The sequence below is a fragment of the Gavialis gangeticus genome, unplaced genomic scaffold, assembly GCF_001723915.1.
Source record: "Gavialis gangeticus isolate Ggan-Ray unplaced genomic scaffold, GavGan_comp1, whole genome shotgun sequence".
NCBI classification, from domain to species: Eukaryota; Metazoa; Chordata; order Crocodylia; family Gavialidae; genus Gavialis; species Gavialis gangeticus.
In genome coordinates, this window is record NW_017729034.1 from 83817565 (window position 1) to 83838638 (window position 21074).

Below are 21074 nucleotides of genomic sequence, written 5' to 3' on the forward strand. Positions count from 1 at the left end.
CAGGTGCCAGGTCTTCTGGCAGGGATGCAAGGGATAGGGGGCAAGAGGGTGCGACTCCTCAGTGCTGCTTTCCCCACTACAGGAGTTGGGGGGATGACTTAAAATGACCAGCCACTAACTAGATTCTATATATGGAGAATTAGAATACATTTATGATTTCCCATGTATAGAATCTAAATGACTAGGACTAGGGACAGACATTACACATAAACCGGTTTAAGTGATCAGAAACTGTTTTAAACCTGTAACAGATGTTCAGTGCACATAAACCAGTTTAAAAATGTCTGAAACTGGTTTGACATCAACCTGGTTGAATGTACTATCAGACTTACCGTTTTGGATCAAACCGGTTTATGCAATGTCTGTTTCACACCAATTCCTGGTTTAGCTTAAACTGAAGTCCCCCAGCACCCACATGCTTTGCAGCACTGGGCAGGGCTGTCTACTCCAGCAATCTGGGCTGGCCCCTCCCCTCTGCTCCCTGGCTGGAGCTCCAGCAGAGACAACAGGCACAGCAGCATCTACCTAGTTGCCCCATGAGCTCCCTCCACTACTCCCTGCTCCCTTCTCCCAGAACATGGACCATAGCCAGCATGTGGTACACTAGCTAATGCTGAGAGGTGTCTGTGTAAGGTAGACAGGACAGTGTCTACTTAGGGCTTTTTAGAGCTAAAGCAACAGCTCAGCTGGTAATGTCCCTCTGCTCCTTTCTTGGAAAAAATTGTTTAAGAACTTGAACTAATGAGAGAGGCTTTTGCTTTCTTAATGGGCTGATAAACACTGTATTATCAACTCCCTGCTGGGCTGGGGTACGGGAATGGAGACAACACCCCTCCCTAATCTGTGCATCCTGCTGAGCCCTAGCCACACTCAGTTCAGCATAGTAGAAGGGAAGGGAGGGCTGCTCTAGCACCCCCAGTTTCTAGCCTGAGCCACTGCAGGCATGTGCCTGGATTGCTTCAGTCCAGAGGGGATGTCTGTGTGATTACAAACTTCAAAATGGACACAGGGCTCTGGGTGAGGCCTCACCAGTGTCAAATAAATCAAAATAATCACTCTGAATGATCTGGAAGTGAAAATCCTGTTAATACAACCCACTATGGTGCCTTTTTTTTTTTTTGGCAACAAAAATAGTTGGCCCATATTCATCTTACGGTCCACTGCAATCCCTGATTAATCTCTGCTTTACTGCAGCCTAGCCAATCATTTCCTGGTGTGTATCTGTGCATGGAATTATTCCATGCCAAGTGTAGGACTTTGCACTTGTCCTTGTTGATTTCATCTGACTGATTTCAGATCATTTAGCTAATGTATCCAAGTCATTCTGGATCCTAGCCCTACCCTCCAGAATGTTCGCAACCCACCAAATTTAAGATTGTCTGCAAATTTGCTAGTCGAAATTGTTAATTACATAGTTAAAATTGTTAATTAAGATGTTAATACTTAATACCAGATGCAAGACAGACCCCTGGGGAACTCCACTTGTTACTTCCTCCCAACTAGATGTTGAACCATTGATGATTATTTGTTGAGTGTGATGATCCAACCAGTTAAGTATGTACCTTACAGTCAAGGTATATCACACCCCCTGCTCTCCCCTCATCCACAGAGTAAGCCAAATTGTCACAGAAGGAAAACAGATTGGTCAGGCATGACTTGCTCTAGGTGAATCCACGTTGCCTGTCTCTGACCACTTTATTCTCATAACAGTGCATTGAAAGAGATTCTTTAAGGATCTGCTCTAGGATCTTTCCAAGTATCAAACTGACTGGCTAATAATTCCCTGGAATCTCCTCCTTCCCTTTCTTAAAAATGGGCACTATATTTGCAGTTTTCCAGAGATCCAGGACCTCTTCCCAACCTCCATGAGCTCTTAAAGATGAGGTCTATCAAATTACCTAAGCCAGTTCTGTTAGTACCCTAGGATGTATCCCATTGTCATGCCACAACATGGATAGTCAGGTCTGGGGCCACTTAGGAATTGAGGTGTCGACCAGATCGGGATGGGCAAGCAGAATCCAAGGACAAACCAGGTCAGGCAGCCAGGAGGTCAATCTGAGAGTGAGTGAGTGGAGTCATGCAACTGGGAGATCTAGTAAGAGCAGAGTTGAGGAGGAAGATGAGTCAAGAAGCCAAGAGATCAGGTAGAGAGCAGATTTAAGGAGCAAGCCAGAAGGAACAGAGTAGCGGCCTTGGTTGAGTCCTGTTGTGCAGACACTTCCTGTTTCTGTGCAGGGGTTTATATGGGGGAAGTGGAGGGTCACTTTGACCCTAGCCAGCTACTCCAACCACTGGGAGTAGGTAGAGGTTAGCCTCTCCAGAAGGCTTTAGGCCAGCCTGCATCAGTCTGGGCTAATAAGGAAAAGGTGGCAGACAAGGATGACCACTTGTGTCCACCAGGCCAAGGTCACAAGTTTGAGTCTATGGCCTAACATCAATTTAGCCCTGCTGACTTGAAAGCCTCTAACATCTCTAAGTAATCCCCATCTTGTTCTATTTGTCTACTTCACTATCTTTGCTGCCAGCTGTACTTGTGATCAGGTTGCTGACTTTATTCATGAAGACTGAATTAAAAAAAGACGTTAAGTACTTCTGCCAACTCTGCAGAATTTTGATAATGAAGAATGAAGTCCTTTAAGCATGTGGTTATCTTGTACTAATATTTAAAGTTAAGCATGTATTTAAAGGCATAGGTCGACTAAGGCTATACTTACAAATTTCTCTAAAAAGAAAAAAAAACTTTAATTCAATTTTCTGCAAGCAGCTGTTTCTAGTTTGCATATTTCCTGTTTGTCAATTTTACCAACTGGATGAATGTAAAAAAAATATAAAACAATAACATTTCTATTATAACAAAATGCCATAACATTTTTAAAAAACCAAACAGTATGCTATTACCGGAATAACTTCTGTTGTCACTTCTTGTTTGCTAAACCTGTAAATGATAACGTGTGCAGAAACTCCTGCTATGCACAGCATCCTACTTTCTGGAGACCACGAGATGATTTGAATAGCATAGGGATCTTCATCTACTATGTCTGTGTTTGGTCTGTCATCCTTATTCCGTGATTTTTCGAAAACTTTAGCTGTTTTTAGCTTGTAAAGTACTTGCAGTGTTACTAGGAACAAATCAAAATGCACAAAAGTTAATTTTCAATTTCAATTTATAATCTTTCCCAATTTATTTTTTGGACTCTCCTCCAATTAACTATGGGAACAAGTTATGTTAAAAAAAAAGAGGGCAGAGTAAAAGCAACGGTTACAGTGTTGACATTCTCCTATAATAAAAATGTATCTATAGGTCAAGACTTTTCTTGAAAAAGGGAAAATCTCAGCCCTATTAAATCTAGGCTAAATCTGCTTATTTCTCTTAGGATACAAACATATGATGCATTTGTCCCTGGACAAGTTGTGCCTGCCTGTGTCTGTCCCTAAACAAACAACAGAAGTATCCTGTGATTGGCAGGTACATTCACGGCTCTTCTAAATCAGGGTTTAGTGAGCGCATGAATTCATTGCTGATTTTGCCATGGATTCAATGATGCAATCCTAAAACAACTGTTCAGATGCACTTTGAGATGTCCTTATAGTACTTTTTACCCTGTGAACTTTTTTAGGAATTGTCCTGGGAAAAAAAGACATGGACATTTGATGACTGTACTTTGTCCCAGAATAAAATGGTTTATTCCTAGAAAAATGTGGTACCTGTTTGTAGCCTTAGCAGGAAATACAAAGAGTTAAAAACACTGCCAAAATTGAACAGCCATGCAAAGGAAATAATACACCAACAGATTAAGGAGGAACTTCTTTCATACAATAAAAGTTTTTATATTTATGGCATAATCAAACCTAACAAAGTCTTAATTCCAGGCTCTGTCAGAAATACCTGTAATACCTAAGCTTTGGATCAACTGATTTGACAGATGTGCTTATGGTACATTTAAGTCAGGCTTTTCTAGCATAAATTATGCATCACATATTCTTAGTTATTCTTAGTGGCTGTTATTTATTAGTAATTTATATTTTGTGAATGTCTATAATCTTCTGTAATAAATAAATAAAAGAAAGTTAATGACCCATTTCACTAAAGCTCCACTGCTTCAGAAGTGTACTCTTCTCTCCCATATCTGCTTGCTGAGGGAGAAGAAAACCAAGACAAAACCCATTCTAATGAAAAGCTTTCTTTTAGGCAGCAGGATTCAAACACTGAACTATTCAAGTAAACTTAACAGGCTGAAAGTTTAATTCAGTTAATTTCAGGTATTCATAAGACATGGACTGTTTTGTGAGGCAGTCAATATGAACATCCTCTGGACAATGACTTTCCATTACAAAAATAGGCAAGTTTAGGAAAAAATCTACTCAATAAACAAGTTACAATAATTTAAATTCTTACTTGCAGACGCATCCCAAAACTTGATTGATCCATCAGCATGTCTAAGAAATACATAAAAGTAAAAATAAAGAAAGTGTTTCTGAAAAAAAGGTTAAGCCAGATTTAGACTAGCTTATCTAACTATTTGACAATAAACCATAGAGCCAACATTCTGATTAGTACCTGTTACACCGTAAAATGCCATTTAAAAATAACTGAAAAAATTACTAGTAATGTGAGGTCTTTAAATTCTCAAAGTGTATCAAGCGGAACATTGGAAGTGTCTGATCTCTGATGACGTGTTGTTTAAGAAAGATTCTTATCCAGCAAGCTAGCCTTTTCAAAGGGGCCCAAAGAGAGCTAAGGCATGCAAATCAGTTGAATGTCAGTAGAAATTTAACATCTGCCTCTGAAAATGCTAGCCACAGAACAAACCTTCAAGAACAGTGGCAGTTTTATCCCCAGAGAAACCTTTGCTTTACTTCATTTTGAGAAGAGTTATTAGAATGTCATGTATTAGATTATGATGACAAACAGATCTAACTGTCTAACTGTTTTAAAAAGTACAACTGACATTTGATTACTGAACTCAACAACTTGCAAAACAGATACATATTTTAAAAAAGTACTCCAAGAAAGTCTAGGAAGTCAATTAAATAGATCAAACATCATCACAGAAACTATAATGAAAAAAGGGAATAGCAAGCATTTCAGGGGTAGTTACAGAAAGCAAATGAAATCTATCTGGGGAGGCAGCTTACTATACTGGATATACTTCTTGACTCATCATTATTGTTTCCTTGTCTCATTTTCATGCAATTTGTACACAATAAATAAAGTGTGCTGTTGCATATCACATAACAGAATGGGAAGCACATTTATTTCTGTGTTTTGCCTTGAACACTTTCTTCCTGGAGTCTTGCAGTGCTTTGTCTGCATCACTGCAAGAACACTTATCTGGTTTTGCACAAAGGTACAGTTCTCTTCTCTACTTATTGTTGCTTTATGTTGTTTTAACACCAAACACATAGGCATAAATTGAAACCAGTCAAAAAGTTCTCCAACTATCAAACAAGAAATATATTAGATACTTATTACTATTTTTTCACGTTAGTATTCAGAAGCTTTAACTCTTAACAAGGTGCTTAAAGCACACTTAATCATTCATACCTTTCATACACCGCTGTTTTTGGTAGGTGAAGTGAATAAAAAGCACACTAGCATTCTTTTTATTCAGTCACTGAAGTTAGTTGCATCATCCCACTTACCCTGTAATAATTATCTCTGGGTAACTCTGAGTGACCAGGCCCCAGTTGCCTCCACTGATAGGCCATTCCTAGAAAGTTAACAACAAATAGACTGTAAAAGCCTGACAAGTAATGCTGATGCTTTAAAAGAGATATATGCATTAGATACAGTACCTTTTTACTGTAACCTTGACGTTTCTGCCGGGCCCCCACTGAATAAAGTGCAGGAATGAGGTCTACAGGACAGTCAGCAAAATATTCACAACAGGTAACAGGAGATTCATGTATAGTCAAAGGGTAGGGATTCTCAAATATAGGATACCTTTCATGGAGGAAGGGAAAAATTGTTAGGCAAAGAACAACAATTTATTTTAATGCAAATTACAAATGAATCAAAGTCTGTAAGTTTATAAATGTATTCCATTTTTAACTTCAAAATGGGCAAATGAGTCAGAAACCAGTGTAGACCAATATGCCATCCTCTTAGGTCAAGATCCAGGCTTTTTTGTCCACCTGGAACATGCTTAGTATACTCCAGGGAGAACTGTGGGTGCTATCATACATAGTAATCAAAAATAGTTTGCCTGCAGTAGGATCACAAGGAAATGTAGGCTACTGCTCCTTGTAATGAATGCTCATTCAATACAATTTGTCAAGTATTAAATTGTACCAGCTGCTGCAAAGCTACTTCCAGTCGTTGAATCTAACATTTTAAAGTTGTCTTTAAGTTTCTGTAGTAGCCAAAATGAAAGTACATTACTGAGATCTAGTTCTCAAACTCTGAAGATACTGTACTTACCTGAATCTACTCTAAACTACTGAATTTACTCTGAACTACTCTAAATTTAAGATGACACCCCTTCCAATAATTAGATTCCATACATAGAAAATGTATAAAGATTTGTTATAGTTTTTCCGTATCTAGAAGCTGGAAGGCCATCTAAAATTCATAACCCACACAATGACTGCAGTGAAGAAAGCCAAGCCAGGGCACAGAGGCAGTGGGGGAGTCAAAGTAACTACTTGGATGGATGGGGGGGAATGATGTGGATATATAGCATATCTGGACTTCTGCAAGGTCCCACACAAACTTCTCATAAACAAATTGGAGAAATGTGGGATAGACAAAACTACTAAAGGTGAATAAGTTAACTGGCTCAACACCTGCAAGCAAAGGCTAATTATTAACAGGTCCATGTCAGAGTAGTAGGAAGTTCTGAGTGGAGTCCCACTGGGATCTGTCCTTGGCCCAGTACTGTTCAACATGTTTCTTAATGATTTGGATGTGGATATAGGAAGCTTCTTGAGTAAGTTTGCAGACAACACAAAACTGGGAAGGACTGCAAACACGGTGGAGAATGCAGGGCCAATTTAGTAGGATTTTGACAGATTTACCCCATGGTCAGACTGGTACAGACTGTGGGGTTTTTTGCCTTTCTCTGTAGTGGGGGACATGGCCCTCTACCCTGGATGTCTTGAGCATATACTGACGACATTTCAAAGAAGCAGGATGTTGGCTACTGTGGTTCTCCTGCTTTAACTATGGCAAGTTAGGGTGTTAGGTCTGAGGGGACGGTACGCTTACGTAGAGTTTAGATTCAGGCAGGTTGTTGGACTAGATGAGCTCTGGAGATCCCTTCCAACCCTAGTTCTCTACAATTTTATGATAGAGTTAAAACATTCAACAAAAAGAGATATGAAAGCAGGCAATCAGGCCATGAAGATGTGCTTTGAAACTTAGTTTATTCTACTGAAAAGTATTTTCCGATGTATTATGAGAATCCAGGACTGAATTACAGTTACCCATAAGCATCACTGCTTAAAAATTGACAGATGTTTTATCATTGTTATACAATCATCGCTGTGAAATGAAAGAATTCTGCACACCTCAGATGGTTCACAGATTAAGTATCACTCACAGTCCAGCATTCTTAAGGATAAATAACTTCATGACCTGATAAGCGTTCCTCAACTAGTCCAATTCCATGGGTATCCGTAATTCTCTTTCTCTAGCCTTTAACGTATGGTTGAAGACATGAAGGCTGTTGTGGGGAGGTGGTTTCAATCTCTGGTGGTACAACTGCTTTCATTACTGACAACTGTTTCACGCTCAACCCTTGGGAGGGCTGCACACTGCAATTTCACCTTGTATTTTTATAATAAAGGTTTAAAAAGTCAAAAAAAAGTCTCTTTCTATTCATACACTCCTTCCATCCCACAAAGAAAAATATTTTAATGGGTGACTAGGACACTTTTAAAGATAAAACTTAACAAAACTCAAATAAGATAGTAGTTGACTACTGGCTGTTCTGCTCAGCACAGAAAAACTTTGCTGCAAGAATGAACTCACTAAAGAGTTTTGTTATGAATTAATAACCTGAGAAAAGTAGATCAATAAGGCAATCGGAGTTAAGACCTCTTCTACTTCTATGCCAAACACTTAGCCATAGGTAGTAGCTCTGGACAATCACAAAGATACAGAAGTGTTTATTATTACTGTTGTTGTTGTTATGTTATATGCATCTCAAATCAGAATGTGGAAGTTAGGTGCTCTTTTAAATGGATTTTGTTCTGAAAGATCTATTTGGAAGTTTTAATAATGCTAGTTACTCAAACACAACTGCAGTAAGCCGGAAACTGAAGTCTTAATAAATATTATTTTCCATCACAAACAGAAGACTCAGAGGTGCTACCACATGGATCCACAGCAGACTATATATAACTAAATATTTATAATTAAGACGACACACTGCATATGCCTTCAACTATACTCCATATCCTTACCCGTTTTGTGCAAGGTCTATAAGTACTAAATCCTTTTCAAGAAGAACCACCACAGCATATGGTTCCTGAAAATCTGAAAAACAGATCAAAAGCCAAGTTATTCATCATCATTTGAGTTCTTTTAACTTACATACTCAGGGAGTCCACACTTGAGATGCTGCATCCACAGATATGAGTGTTCCACATGAGGGTCCAAAGATCCCTTTCACCTATCTTTGTTGTTTTCCCCATCTCAGTTAAACCAATATTAAAGACTTGAGGGAGGAAAAAAGGGGGGGTGGGGGAAGGAAGATGAGTGTGCACCTGCAGAAACAGTATTTTGAGAAAATAAAAGTTACTGGAACAGAAGTTTCTCAACTGATAAGTAAATTTCCACTTGAAATGAGTGACAGTTTGACAAAGGAAGGAAGAAAATGGAAAGCAATTCCAAAACATCAGTCTGCAACCTTAAGGTAGGCCAGAGATTTTGAACCAAGGATAGATGCAAAATCAAAGACAGGAAATCAGTCAATAAAGTAGTAGACATCAGAATTATAGAATACTTGTTTGGCCAGATTCTTTTTTGCTTGGATGTTGAATTGCACCTCCAGCATTTCAGCTTTGGGCAGGAAAGAAGAACAGCACTAATATGAAGAACTCAGGAGGCAAGCTTCACTATTAAGTCACTGAACCTACTGGCCTGTTATAAATACACATCTAGGTCAGGGGTAAGCAACCCCTGGTACACGTGCCAGAATATGGCATGCAAAGGCATTTTCCTTGGCACCTGCACCTTGGGGAAGGGGCCAGGCCTGTGCTGCCACAGCAGGTAACAGGCCTCTAACAGCTCCCCTGTCATCTGCCCCTGGTATGCCAACATCTTACAAGTTGAGGTTGTGGGTGTTTTTGGCACTGCCCAAAAATGTTGCTGACCCCCAATCTAGGTATTGTATTAAGTACTCTTATTGAACTCTGCTGCAACTCAACGTCTCGCTTAGAGATGCTGATTCTCAACTAGGGTGCCATGGAACTCTGGGATGCCCTGAGATCCCTCTAAGGGTGCTACAAAAGGTTAGCATTGTTAGACTGCAAACATGATTCACAAGATTTCACATAAGAATCTATAACGTTAAAATATCAGTAAGTTGTGATTTGACTTTTTTGCAATAGAAGAATTGCTCTATTATTTTTCTGCAGTCCAAAACAGTAAAAACTAAGGAGCTGGCATTCTGAGGGGTCCCTCAAGTCTAAAATGGTTGAGAACCACTGCACTGAGACCTCTGACACAAACGTATACTCCAATTAATAGTGGTGAGCTACTATCAGTTATCAACCTATCATGACTGCCAATTAATAACACATACAAGACAGGCAAAACAGAATAAAATATGGAGCAAATCTAACTATCACTCCGTCTAGTGCAATTAGAGGAATGACAATTTCCAATTTGTGTTGGAAATTTTCTACCTGTAAAACAGGCTAACAAGGGGCTTGTCAATCTCAGAAGCATTGAAATGATTCACATATATTTATAAAAACATTAAAGATTAAAGCCAAAATGCTAATTATTATTAATATTGAATCAAACTGTTTTAGAAGTCTAATCCTTGCAGATGAAACCATAGTTAATTCATTTATCAGGGTTATGGCTGATGATGTAACTTTACAAGCACATGCTTTTTAGCAATTGTATTTTCAGAAAAAAAACTGATCACCAATTACTTATAGAACACTATGATGAAGGATAAAGCTTACAGACATCTGTTTTGTTTTTCAAGGAACGCTGAAGTAGAACTTAACAGGCAATAGCCACAACCAGTAATGTTAGCTCCAGTCCAATCTCCCACAGAGATGTAACAGAGAGAAAAAGAAGTGGTAAGGAGTGTTTTAAGGCTACAGAAAGAACAGATAGTAGTAGTGATAAAAAAAATACCTTTGCAGAACCTACCATTAGGATACGGTGTTTCACAGAGGGTTAAAAAATCAACAATTGAATAATCCATTTCTAGCACAGCAGTACTCTTCCCATGCATAACTGTTAAACAAGGTCTTCTTCCTACTGTGTCATATGACAAGCCTCCTGACAGAATAATAAAAGGCTCCCTAGAAATAAAGCAAAGGCATTTATAGTTATGAAATATTTACTAAAAATGAAAAGTGGAACAAGTCTCATTGCTCCATAGCAGAAGTTGAAAAAGAAAACAGCTAGCCATACATGCATTTAGAATTATTCATAATAGTTCTCAAACAGCAGAATGTCAGAATAAATTTCACTACTGTGATGTCAGACAATTTGCCCAAGTTTACCTATTCTGGGTGTTTTCTATTCCACTCTCCACCCCTGCACACAAAGGTCAGTGGTAGTGCATAATTCGATACTGGCACAAAATACGTTTATACACCGATTCGTATTAGCCCTTGCACAGTTCACAATTCTAATCTGGAACTATTAAGGATTCCCCAGATTTTTGCCTGTCCCATCTGTTAAGAAATCTTAAATATCAGTTCTCTAATTTTCTTTTAGCAATGACAGGAAAAACAAATCTACATATATATCTATACAACTATATATATTTCTCCAATGAAACAGAGTTAATAAGAATAACATACTACTCATGTAATCCACCCTCCTCCAAATGTTTATTCAGATAAAATTTAAGAGAAAGACAAGCTCAAACTATACAATGTATTGCTGAACAACTTGAAGTTCTTAAAAATATTGTATATGACTTCTTTTTAGAAGCAGGACGCTGGACTTGACAGACTAATGATCTGATCTGGTGCAACTATTTTCCCATTTTATATTACGTAATAATTTCAAAGGACAACTATCTGAAACATCATATAAACTTTTACTATATTGATTTTTCAGAACAGAAAAAGCAATGTCTCCATATAGTCATAGTACAACACATGCTTAGTGAAGGTGACAGAAACTCAAGGATTATATTTCAAAGGAAAAGGAAAGGAAAGCTGCATACACATGTTCAAATGATCTGGAAGAATTCTCCCAGGTTTATTTTCCCAGCAGAAAAACTTACCCATAGAACCCTGTTCAGGCATTCAAGCTAAGTAACAGAGACCCTGTGGTACTGACACTGGCCTGCCAAGGAGCACTAGGGGACACAGGGTCTGCCAAGTCAGTGATAGTGGATAGAGGGGTTCTGCTGGGTCAGGCCAGGGGACCTCTGGCTCAGGTCAGGAGCAGAACATGCCCCCTAAGTACTTTGGTGCTGGTCTTTTCCAGCTGGAAGCACGCAGGGGGGCAAGATCTGCTCCCTGCTTCGCTGGGATTCTGAAGGATTTCTCTGTGGCATCTCTACAGGTACCTGTACAGATGTTTGGTTTTCTGAGATTCTCCCAGGAACCATTTCTCTCATGTTGTTCCCAACTTATTTTTCTTCCAGAGCAGCCATTTTTGCTCTAGGAAAAAAATCATGAACATCTATACACTGGTGAATTTTCCCAAGACAGTAGAAAAGCTCGTGGACTCTCATAGGAGAAACTGAACGTCTGCACATAGCTTAAATTGACTACATAACAGAGACTTCACATGAGATTTATACTATGATACAGTAAGAGATTAAAGCACTGAAATTTACTAACTTTACAGAACATAAGAATATTGGCAAGAAGTTCATAACAAACATAATAAAAGTACTATCACTTATTAATATTTTTCAATTTAAATTGTAAATGCAATAGCAATTTTGAGATTAAAACCACAGATGATTAGGATTTTCAAACAGAAGCAGCACAGTTCTTTTTAGAAATATATATATGTAATTGTCACTGATAGCAGCAGAAGTTCCCCTCTTCCCCCAAAAAGGCATGATTCCCCCAATTTTAAATCAAGGACAGTACCATATTATAAACTGGCTTAACTCATAAAAACACCAAGAATCCCAATTTTTTTTTTTGCTTCATTCTAGAAATGTCATTAATTATTAAAAATATTTGTAGTTTAGAGTTATTTCCTTCTTAAAATTCATTTAATCTGAACACAAAAATATGACCTTGTGTTATAAAAATGTAAATTAACTTATTGCTTCATCAATTCTTCTGACATTTTTCCAGCCAGAAAAAAATGGATTGCTTTTATTTAAGACAGGACTGTCCAACTGGCAGCCCACAGGCCACATGTGAGCCCTGAGGGGTTAAACCATGGCTCCCAAGCACTCGCTCGGCCTGGACGCTGCTTCCTGTTTTGCTCTCTTGCTACCACCACCGGAATCTTCAGGCTCTCCCTCCCCTCTGCAGCTTCTGCCGCCTGCATTTGCCCCTGGGAGTGCAGCAGAGCAGCGTGGTCCCTGGGGCTAAGGGAGCTGATGGCCAGAGCGCTCAGAGAGACTTCATATATGGACCTAAAACAAAACAATTCTGTACCCGATATACACTTGAAATTATTATTCTTTTAACAGGATGATTTAACTACTTATTCAGTATATTTAGTTACTTATCATAAAAATGAACAGAAGTTTTGAAGCAGGCAGCTCACCTAATCCAACACCATCTATAAGTCAATTTTACACATCTGGAACAACTACATTTGGTATAGCTATCATGTGAATTAGGTTACTACGATTTAATTAGACACTTTAGATGACTGAACAAAGAAAAGACAAATTAGATCTACTTCATGAAAACATTTTCTCCTTCTTGGGAAAGCAAATTAAGGACTTGAAATCAAGCTAGAGCAACAGTTGTTTTTTTTTGGTAAAAGAGTATTTATATTACAAAGTCAGTTTGCCATATATACAAGGTTATATTAAATTTATTACAACAAAAGATAATGTACAGAGTTGAAGTAAATATGCATAAGAAATAGGACACTTTTTCCTTTTAAACTTAAATGGCAAAAATTGCCATCTGTTTTAATACCAAACCAAGATAATACATCGTTTGGCAAGGTTAAACTGTAATTAATGGTCAGTATTTCCTCAAGGAAGGCAAGATGACTATTGCTATTACATCAGTAAAGCAACTATTCAAGAAACCATCACTTGATGTTGATAATATGGCCAACTACCTTGACCCCTTGATTACTATAAGGCATTTCAGTATCTGGCTACCTCAGAACTCTGCAACCCGTAACAATCTTTATACTGATCTTGGTATGGGACAGTGCACTGGTTCCACCAGTAGCTCTTCTAAACATGGAGTTTCTATTAAAACGTAGCAACTACTTTCAACACAGCTATTCACGAGGTTGTCGATGGACTTTTTTTAATCACGCTGGGGATAAATGAGGCTACTTTACAGTGTCTCCATTTTTTCCTCCTAGAGTGTTCTCAGTAAGAAAGCAGTTGTTGTAAAACTGTTCCTTCTCTCTAATGGAGAACATTTGGAGTTCTGCAGGGTGCTGTATTAGGAGGATTAGCAGAGACAGATCGTATGTTTTCAGTATACTGATGTCAATTTTTCCCCATTTTCTTCGATCAGGGCAAAACTACCATTGATTACATTTCAACGTTTGAGTAAAATCAGTAAGGTGCCAAATGCTTTATCTAAGCAAAACTGAGATGTTATTTTACATAGTAGGTTCTTATTACTGTTCTCATCCCACAGTCTTGGGTACCTTTTATACCTTTTACATGTTATTTATTCTCTTATCCTCCGCCCAGGGGGATAATTGTGCATGCTATATTTTTAATCTCTCTCTCTCTTTAAAGGTACATGCTAGTAAAGGTTTCTGTTGGTGGAGGAAGGTTTGAAGATAAGTGCCTTATTCTTGAAGTAGAAGAGTGGCAGGAACCTGTGATGGTCCTTAGTTCTTGAGGGTATATACTGAAGACCAGATGCTGACAAAGTTCTTTGTAGATGAGCTTTATATTTATGACAGATTTATTCCACTGTACCTGAGAAGCAGACCTATCAAGCAATCTTTTCACCATTAAGCACTTTGTAGATACTAACCAAGACAATGACTTTGATTTAGCATTCAACAGCAAGCCATTAGAGGCATAGGACTAGTCCAATATACTTGTTGCATCTCATTTTGCTGGAGACATGCTACAGCATTCTGTATTAGTTGGGAGTTTCTTAACCACTATAAATTCCATGTCCAGCTATACTCCAGCGAAGGTACCATACTGGCAGGGGGAAGCATACTTAGAGAAAATGGCATAATATAATTTCCCCTTTAATTGTGAACACATATTTACAATTCATTAGTCAGGGTGAAAATTAATGGGCCTGAATCACACCAACTAAATGGTTGATTATGCAATCTAGAGCTTCCATAAAAATCATATCTATTCCATGAAACATTTAAAAAACGGAAGAGAAACTGTTGGAACAAAATAATAGTAGCAGATTTCATGTAGGTCAGGCACTTAAGAAAGGCCACCATGGTAGTGCAAAAAAATTATAATAATTTTAGGTTAAAGAAACATGTAGAACATAATACTATTGCATGCTTATATATGAATTTGCTTGGATATTTTGGTACTTTAGTGTATTTGTTTTATATTTTATTTTACTGAGTCTCTGTTGAGAAGGACTGCATGTAAATCCAATAACTAACGAACTAAATAAATACATTTATTAGCAACATGACTAAACACTGTAATTACATAATATAATAGCATAATTATATTTCTTAATTATGCACTTAAAATAAAAAACTATGTGATAATATATATTAGAAGTGATAATTACAACTGTGCATCTCAATTATGTAAACGTTTTTACAGATTACAGTGGAAATGTTTAATGTTCTGATAAGCTGATTTTGATCAGACTCAGGTAATTACATTCTGTCTACCTGGAGAGTCCTTTGTAGTTTCAGCTGGAAATAGCATTTGCACTTTGTAGAATGAACTAGTTTTCAGAACTAAGAGCTCTTAAGAAGTTGTATTTCAAGTCCAAAGCAATTAACATCAGAGGTGATGGAAGTGCCTCTCCATGGATTGAGACCTTGTAGCAGTGCAGAGGCTTTTGTACCCCAATGATCCTCAGAGACGTGTCATTTGGAGTCTCACAATCCTGGCAGGGTCATCCATAGCAAACAGGCCTAAGGGGACATCCAAGACCAACTATGGTCCAGCCCCAAGCCTTCAACAGGGGATCAGGAGGACAATGTCAGGATCTCAACAGTGGCAAAGATGGAAGAAGGCTACATTAATTCATTAATGAATGTCTTAAGCTCAACAACCACCACCATGTCACCATCAGTGCATATGCTCCAATGCTTGTGGCCGACTATGATGCCAAAGAACTCTTCTACTCCAATCTTGATCATGTCCTGACTAATACTTGCAAGAACAATGTCCTGACTAATACTTGCAAGAACAAGTTGGGCGTGACCTGGAACTCTGGGCTGGCACCATTGGGAAGGAAGGAGTAGGGAAATCCAATGACACCCTTCTGCTGAGCAAATGTGTAGAGCTTGCTCTTGTCAACATGAACATGGTATTCGGACAAAGTGCCAGATTGACTACCTGGACTCACCCTCAGTCTAAGCATTAGCACATCTTTGACTGTGCTATTCTTAGAGCCCATGATTGAATGGACATACGTAACACACAAGCCATGTGAGAAACCAATAACTGCCGGACAGATTACCATTTTATCAGATCCATTATGAACATTCAGCTTGCTCCAAAACACCAAAAGCAGTCAAAAGCAATGTGAAGGTCTCCCAGCACCTAATCTCTTCAAGATGTAAGGGTTTGTAAACATCTCCAACAATGCCTTCATGAAAAGCTCTCTGCCTTGCCCTGCCCATAAATGAAGGCAATGCTAAGGAACCCGGGAAGGGATTTAAAAATTGCCATCTATATGGGAACTTGATATTGAGATATCACCCTCTTTTCCACAGCAGGAGAAATCTTCTCCCACATCCTCCTGAACTGTCTTCTACCTCTTTCTGAGGAAGTCCTGCCAGAATCTCAGTATGGTTTCAGCCTATCCCATGAGGCAACTGACATGATCTTTGTTGCCTGTGCCCAGTCCAAGAATGGTCAGCAACAACATCAGGATCGGTCTATGGCCTTCACTGACCTTACTAAGGCCTTTGATTCCATCAGTCAAATCACCATGCCTTGTGAAAAGTCCTGGCCAGATTTGGATGTCCTGAAAAGTACATCAAGTTCCTGAGGCTTCTTCACAGCCATAAGGCTTCAACCAGTCTTTGTAGCAGATAGGAAACGGATCCTTTTTGTCATCTGATCTGAGGTTAAATGCAGGTGAGTCACTGCCCCACTTCAGGTGTAAGTGTCTCCTCTGGCCAACTACTTCAGTGCGTCTTTATTGGGCACGATCTCTGAAAAAACACCAAGATCAAGGTGTACAACCTGGAGTATCATCTCCATTCTCCTCTATAAACATTAAATGTGGTTGATTCACCGCTGTCATCTCAAGAGCCTGGAGAGGTATCGCCAACAATGCCTCTGGAAAATCCTCCACATCAAATGGGAAGATCACCATGCAAAAGCCAGCCTCCTTGCTTAAGTCAACATTACCAGCATAGAATTGATGTTCCTCAAGCACCAATTTCACTGGGCTGGACATTGTGTACAGATGCCTAACTCTAGACTCCCTAAACAAGTGCTCTACTCCTGGCTTAGTTGCAGCCTGAGATCTCATGATGGCTAGAGGAAATGCTACAAGGATGCATTGAAGGCACACCTCAACAAAACAAATGACAACATGAAGAGGTGGGAGCAGCTGGCTGCTAACAGACTCCAAGGGTGCTGCAACCTCAAATAAGAGATGGCCCATTTTGAAGTAAAGTGTCTTGCCCTTGAAGTAGATAAGAAAGAAGGAGAAAGGAGACAAATCCACGCCTACAGTCTACTCTCCCCTGCAGAAAGACCTGCAACTTCTGTGGTTCGATCTGTGACTCAGGGGCTAGATTCTTAAATCACCTGAAGACCTATGACTGAGCCATGACAGAGCTCATTCTTAAATCAAGGGATTGCCAATGATGACAATGGAAGTGATCCTTATTTTTTAACTGCACATTAGCTAAGTCTGAAAATAATTTTGATATTTTTGCAATACCATTATAAGACAAATCTGTATTATAATAATATTTTTTAAACAATTAAAATCTGATTTTTAAAAGAACTAAACTAATTTCATGAAGTCTGAAGATAGACTATACTGGACTCAATCCCAGGCTAACTAAACTAATCCTGATGAGCATCTCAGCTATTTTTGACAAAATCCTATCTTGATAAATCCTCTGTAAATCTGAAGGTATTAGGTCAAACCCTATAGCGATATGAATGGCCAAAAGAGATCCAGATCCAGGACACCAGCACTGGCTACTTCAGTTTTCAAGGCAAAGAATAAACACCTATTTCAAATCCCCCCTGAAAGCCACTTTGGCAACCTCCTCCAAGAAGTGACTTTATAGTAAGTATAAGAAAGCAAAAAATTTAACTAGACTTCTCCCCATTTTTATTTTCAAGTAACTTAGTCTTTTAAATTATAGGCTCAGAAGAAGGATTGCATTTTGTCTAGTACCAAACATACTGCTGGTTCTGAGATGTTCAAGGGCTAAGGCAAAGCTACAGGAAAGTTAGATCAAATCTATGTGGTGAATTCTCTCTATATTTTGTAGACATTTGCTCTACTGGGTATATGTAACATTCCACATTTACATTCTCAGTCTCTCTCTCGCATAAACCACAATGCAGTAGTAGGGTACTCATGCATTTTCCTAGTGGCTGAACTTACAAAGGACTGCTCTAACAGTTCACTAATATGCACCCCATCACATCTGATTATATTAGAAAGAAGACAGGCAGGTCAGCATGATGACTAGTTAACTAGACTGCCCAAAATAATTTCAACATGTGGTCTAGTTGCCAAAGCTTATTTCATCACTGATCCACTAAAGGATATAAGAAAGGATCTTTAGAGTGACAAGTTTTCCCCTGTCTAGAGTAGCAAATTGAATTTTTCCAGTTAAGTTTAGAAATCACTACATTCCACATGCCTGCAGGTCCTTTCTCAACTGCTTTTTCTCTGCTGTCCATATATAACCATAACCTCTATGTAATCTGGTGAAAAACAACACTTAGATGCGTTAATTTACCCGTGAACTCATCCTGAGAAGTTAACTATGATGACTGGAATGACTGCAGTCAGAATTTAGCCTGAAATCTTAGGTTAATATTCCACTGTTGACAGGTTGCAATGCAATCTTTAATGTAGTGATTCTGCATAAGATTAGCTACTTTTTAAAAAATGTGATAGGAAAAAGGTAAGATATATGAAATGACATAAGTTTTATTACTTCCTAAACGTCTATCTATATTACTTTTTTCTTGATAGTTTTTCAAAATATGGGCTGCCAAAAAGCAAATAAGGCTTACACACGTTATGTAAAAATGAACTGCTCTTGGGATTTCAGAGATGTATTTGATAGCCGTGTTGATCCGAATATGCATTTTATTAATGTCTGTAAGAAATTAATCAACTTCTTGATCAAGCAAAAACTGTTTTGGGGAAGTTATGATATACCTGACAGATGTAGAAACAACAACAAAAATGGGTTTTTTTTTACAATATGACAGGCATTCTGGCAAACACCAGCCAGTAAGTCTAACTTCAATACCCTTTGAAGTAATGTATCAGAATCTTTTCTACAGATGATAACAAAACCATGAAACACAGATTTTCTAAATTTAATAATCACAAAACACTCCAACTATGAGAGCAGCTTTTAATCAACCTAAAACGAATAAAGGGAGAACAAAACAAGTAAGGGACATTTAAATTATTGTTTTAAAAGTTAAGTAAAAAGCTACCCAAGGGCACTAACCAGAACTGGAAACTAACTAACCAGGGGTGCTTAAACTACAGCCTGCAGGCAGAATCTAGTCCCCAAAAAGGTTAGATATGGCCTGCGGCTTGCGGGGTGGGGTGGTGGGGTGGTTGCAGGGGGGAACCAGAAGCAAGCAACTCAGCCAGGCATGCTGCTCCCTGCTCTCTGCCTCTCCACTTCCCTAGCTGCTTATGCTGTCTCCCACCCCGCTTCCTGTACAGCAGGTGCTGCTTACTAGAGGTAAACTTTCTCCTTCCCCTCTCCCTTAAGGCAGATGCTGTTTACCAGAGGTAAACTCATTTCCTCTTTCAATTCCCCCCTGCCTCTGACATTGGCAGCGACCTTCCTCCCTTTCCCCCACTTCCCCTACCGGAGAGGAGTGATGGCTTGCAGTGCAGCCAAGTCAAAAGCATCTGGTCTGCTGCTGTAAAAATCTGAGCTCCACTGAACTAATCTATAAACATATAGTAAAATTAAATAGAACTATATTGTTAAAACATCCAGTGAAGTTCCATTTAAGGGATTAGTGCAAAGTACTCTTATTTAACATTATATTACATTAACAAAAATGGTGTTACAAGTGCAATCAGGATTAGAGAAAATAAAAGGCTAGAAGAACAAAAGTAAAAATAATAATAATCAGGAAACAAGTTCAGATTAAACAACAGAATAGGATTCAGCTTGGAAAAAATACAAAATAATGCATCTTGGAGAAAATGAACACACAGTGTTGGAAAGCTGTATCCGCAAATGACGTTGTACATACCTGAGTTGCAGTACAACAGGCTTTTTGTTTTATACCATGCCACAATTCAGTTACATTTTGCATGTGATAAAACGCACATTGCACTGTGCAGGTTCATATCTGACAGTATTTTTAAAATGACTGTTCATTTTAGTCTGTAAATTCTGCAATCAAAGTCTTGCTTTCAGTTATTTATAGCACTATTTGAGTCAAATGCATGGGCACAGCAGTTGAGTTGTCTGGTTTCAACATATCATGACTTAATGATTATTTAGTATTTTTGTTCTCAGTAAATGGAAATACCTGGACAGGTGCAGCCTGCCGCAAAACAATGAACAACATTAAGAGGTTGTTTTGAGATGGTATAATTGATCGTTTGGCTGGGTTTCGACTTTAAAAGAACAGTTCAAAACCTTAATTCAAACATTTACCTTACCGTTTGAAAAGAGAAAATGATTCACATTCAAACATTTCACTAAGTCAGAGAAAGCATGCAAAATGATCCAGAAAAAACATAAAACATAATACCATCTGTAAACTAAATACCTGCAGATCCACAAGTTTTCACAAGTACTAAGATTACAACTTTACTAGCACCTTTCTTTCATGCAAGCATCTCAAAGTACTTACAGCTGCAAGCAAATGAGAAACTCCACACTATCTATAAAAATCTTTAAGTTTTAATTAGGTTCTGATGACAGAGACATGCCAGTCAAGATACAGTAATTCGAACAAGAGGCTCTGCTGGAATTACAGATTTATTATGGATGCATGAATATACATAAATACGCACAATTCATTGCATAAATTACACTGAAAGAAAGGTAATATCCCAAACTCATGTTGGAATAGGAGAGGGTACTTAAGATCTAATGGTCCAGTGATTTAAGTTTAATCTTTCAAAGAAGCAGCGTTCCAAAAACAAAAATTATGCACTCTAAGTACGTTTTGTAGCTTGATATTAGAGAAAGGTTAAATATTGTCGGAATGCTCCTATAATATTGCCAAAATATGCTGTTAAGTTATCTGATATGCAAACAAAGTCTTACCCAGCCCTAGTTGTTTTGTATTCCACTTTAAGTATAGGTTTACAAGGCTCTGGCTTCTTCCCATCTTTTAGTTGTTTTCCTAAAAAAAAAAAAAAAAAAATTATTTTTCTGCATT

The 21074-nt window shown here is 38.3% G+C and overlaps 1 protein-coding gene across 5 annotated transcripts in view; it reads right to left on the reverse strand.

Annotated features, from left to right (window-relative positions):
* STXBP5 (syntaxin binding protein 5) overlaps positions 1 to 21074 on the reverse strand; it is a 267766-nt gene that overhangs the window by 81459 nt on the left and 165233 nt on the right. For all 5 annotated transcript variants that reach the window (XM_019526951.1, XM_019526950.1, XM_019526954.1 and 2 more), the window contains exons 9-15: positions 20960 to 21038; positions 10334 to 10488; positions 8407 to 8479; positions 5797 to 5944; positions 5644 to 5711; positions 4397 to 4437; positions 2899 to 3119 (exon numbers count right to left, since the gene is read on the reverse strand). In XM_019526951.1, the coding sequence (XP_019382496.1) occupies positions 2899 to 3119; positions 4397 to 4437; positions 5644 to 5711; positions 5797 to 5944; positions 8407 to 8479; positions 10334 to 10488; positions 20960 to 21038 (785 nt within the window). The remainder of the gene's footprint in view (positions 1 to 2898; positions 3120 to 4396; positions 4438 to 5643; positions 5712 to 5796; positions 5945 to 8406; positions 8480 to 10333; positions 10489 to 20959; positions 21039 to 21074) is intronic.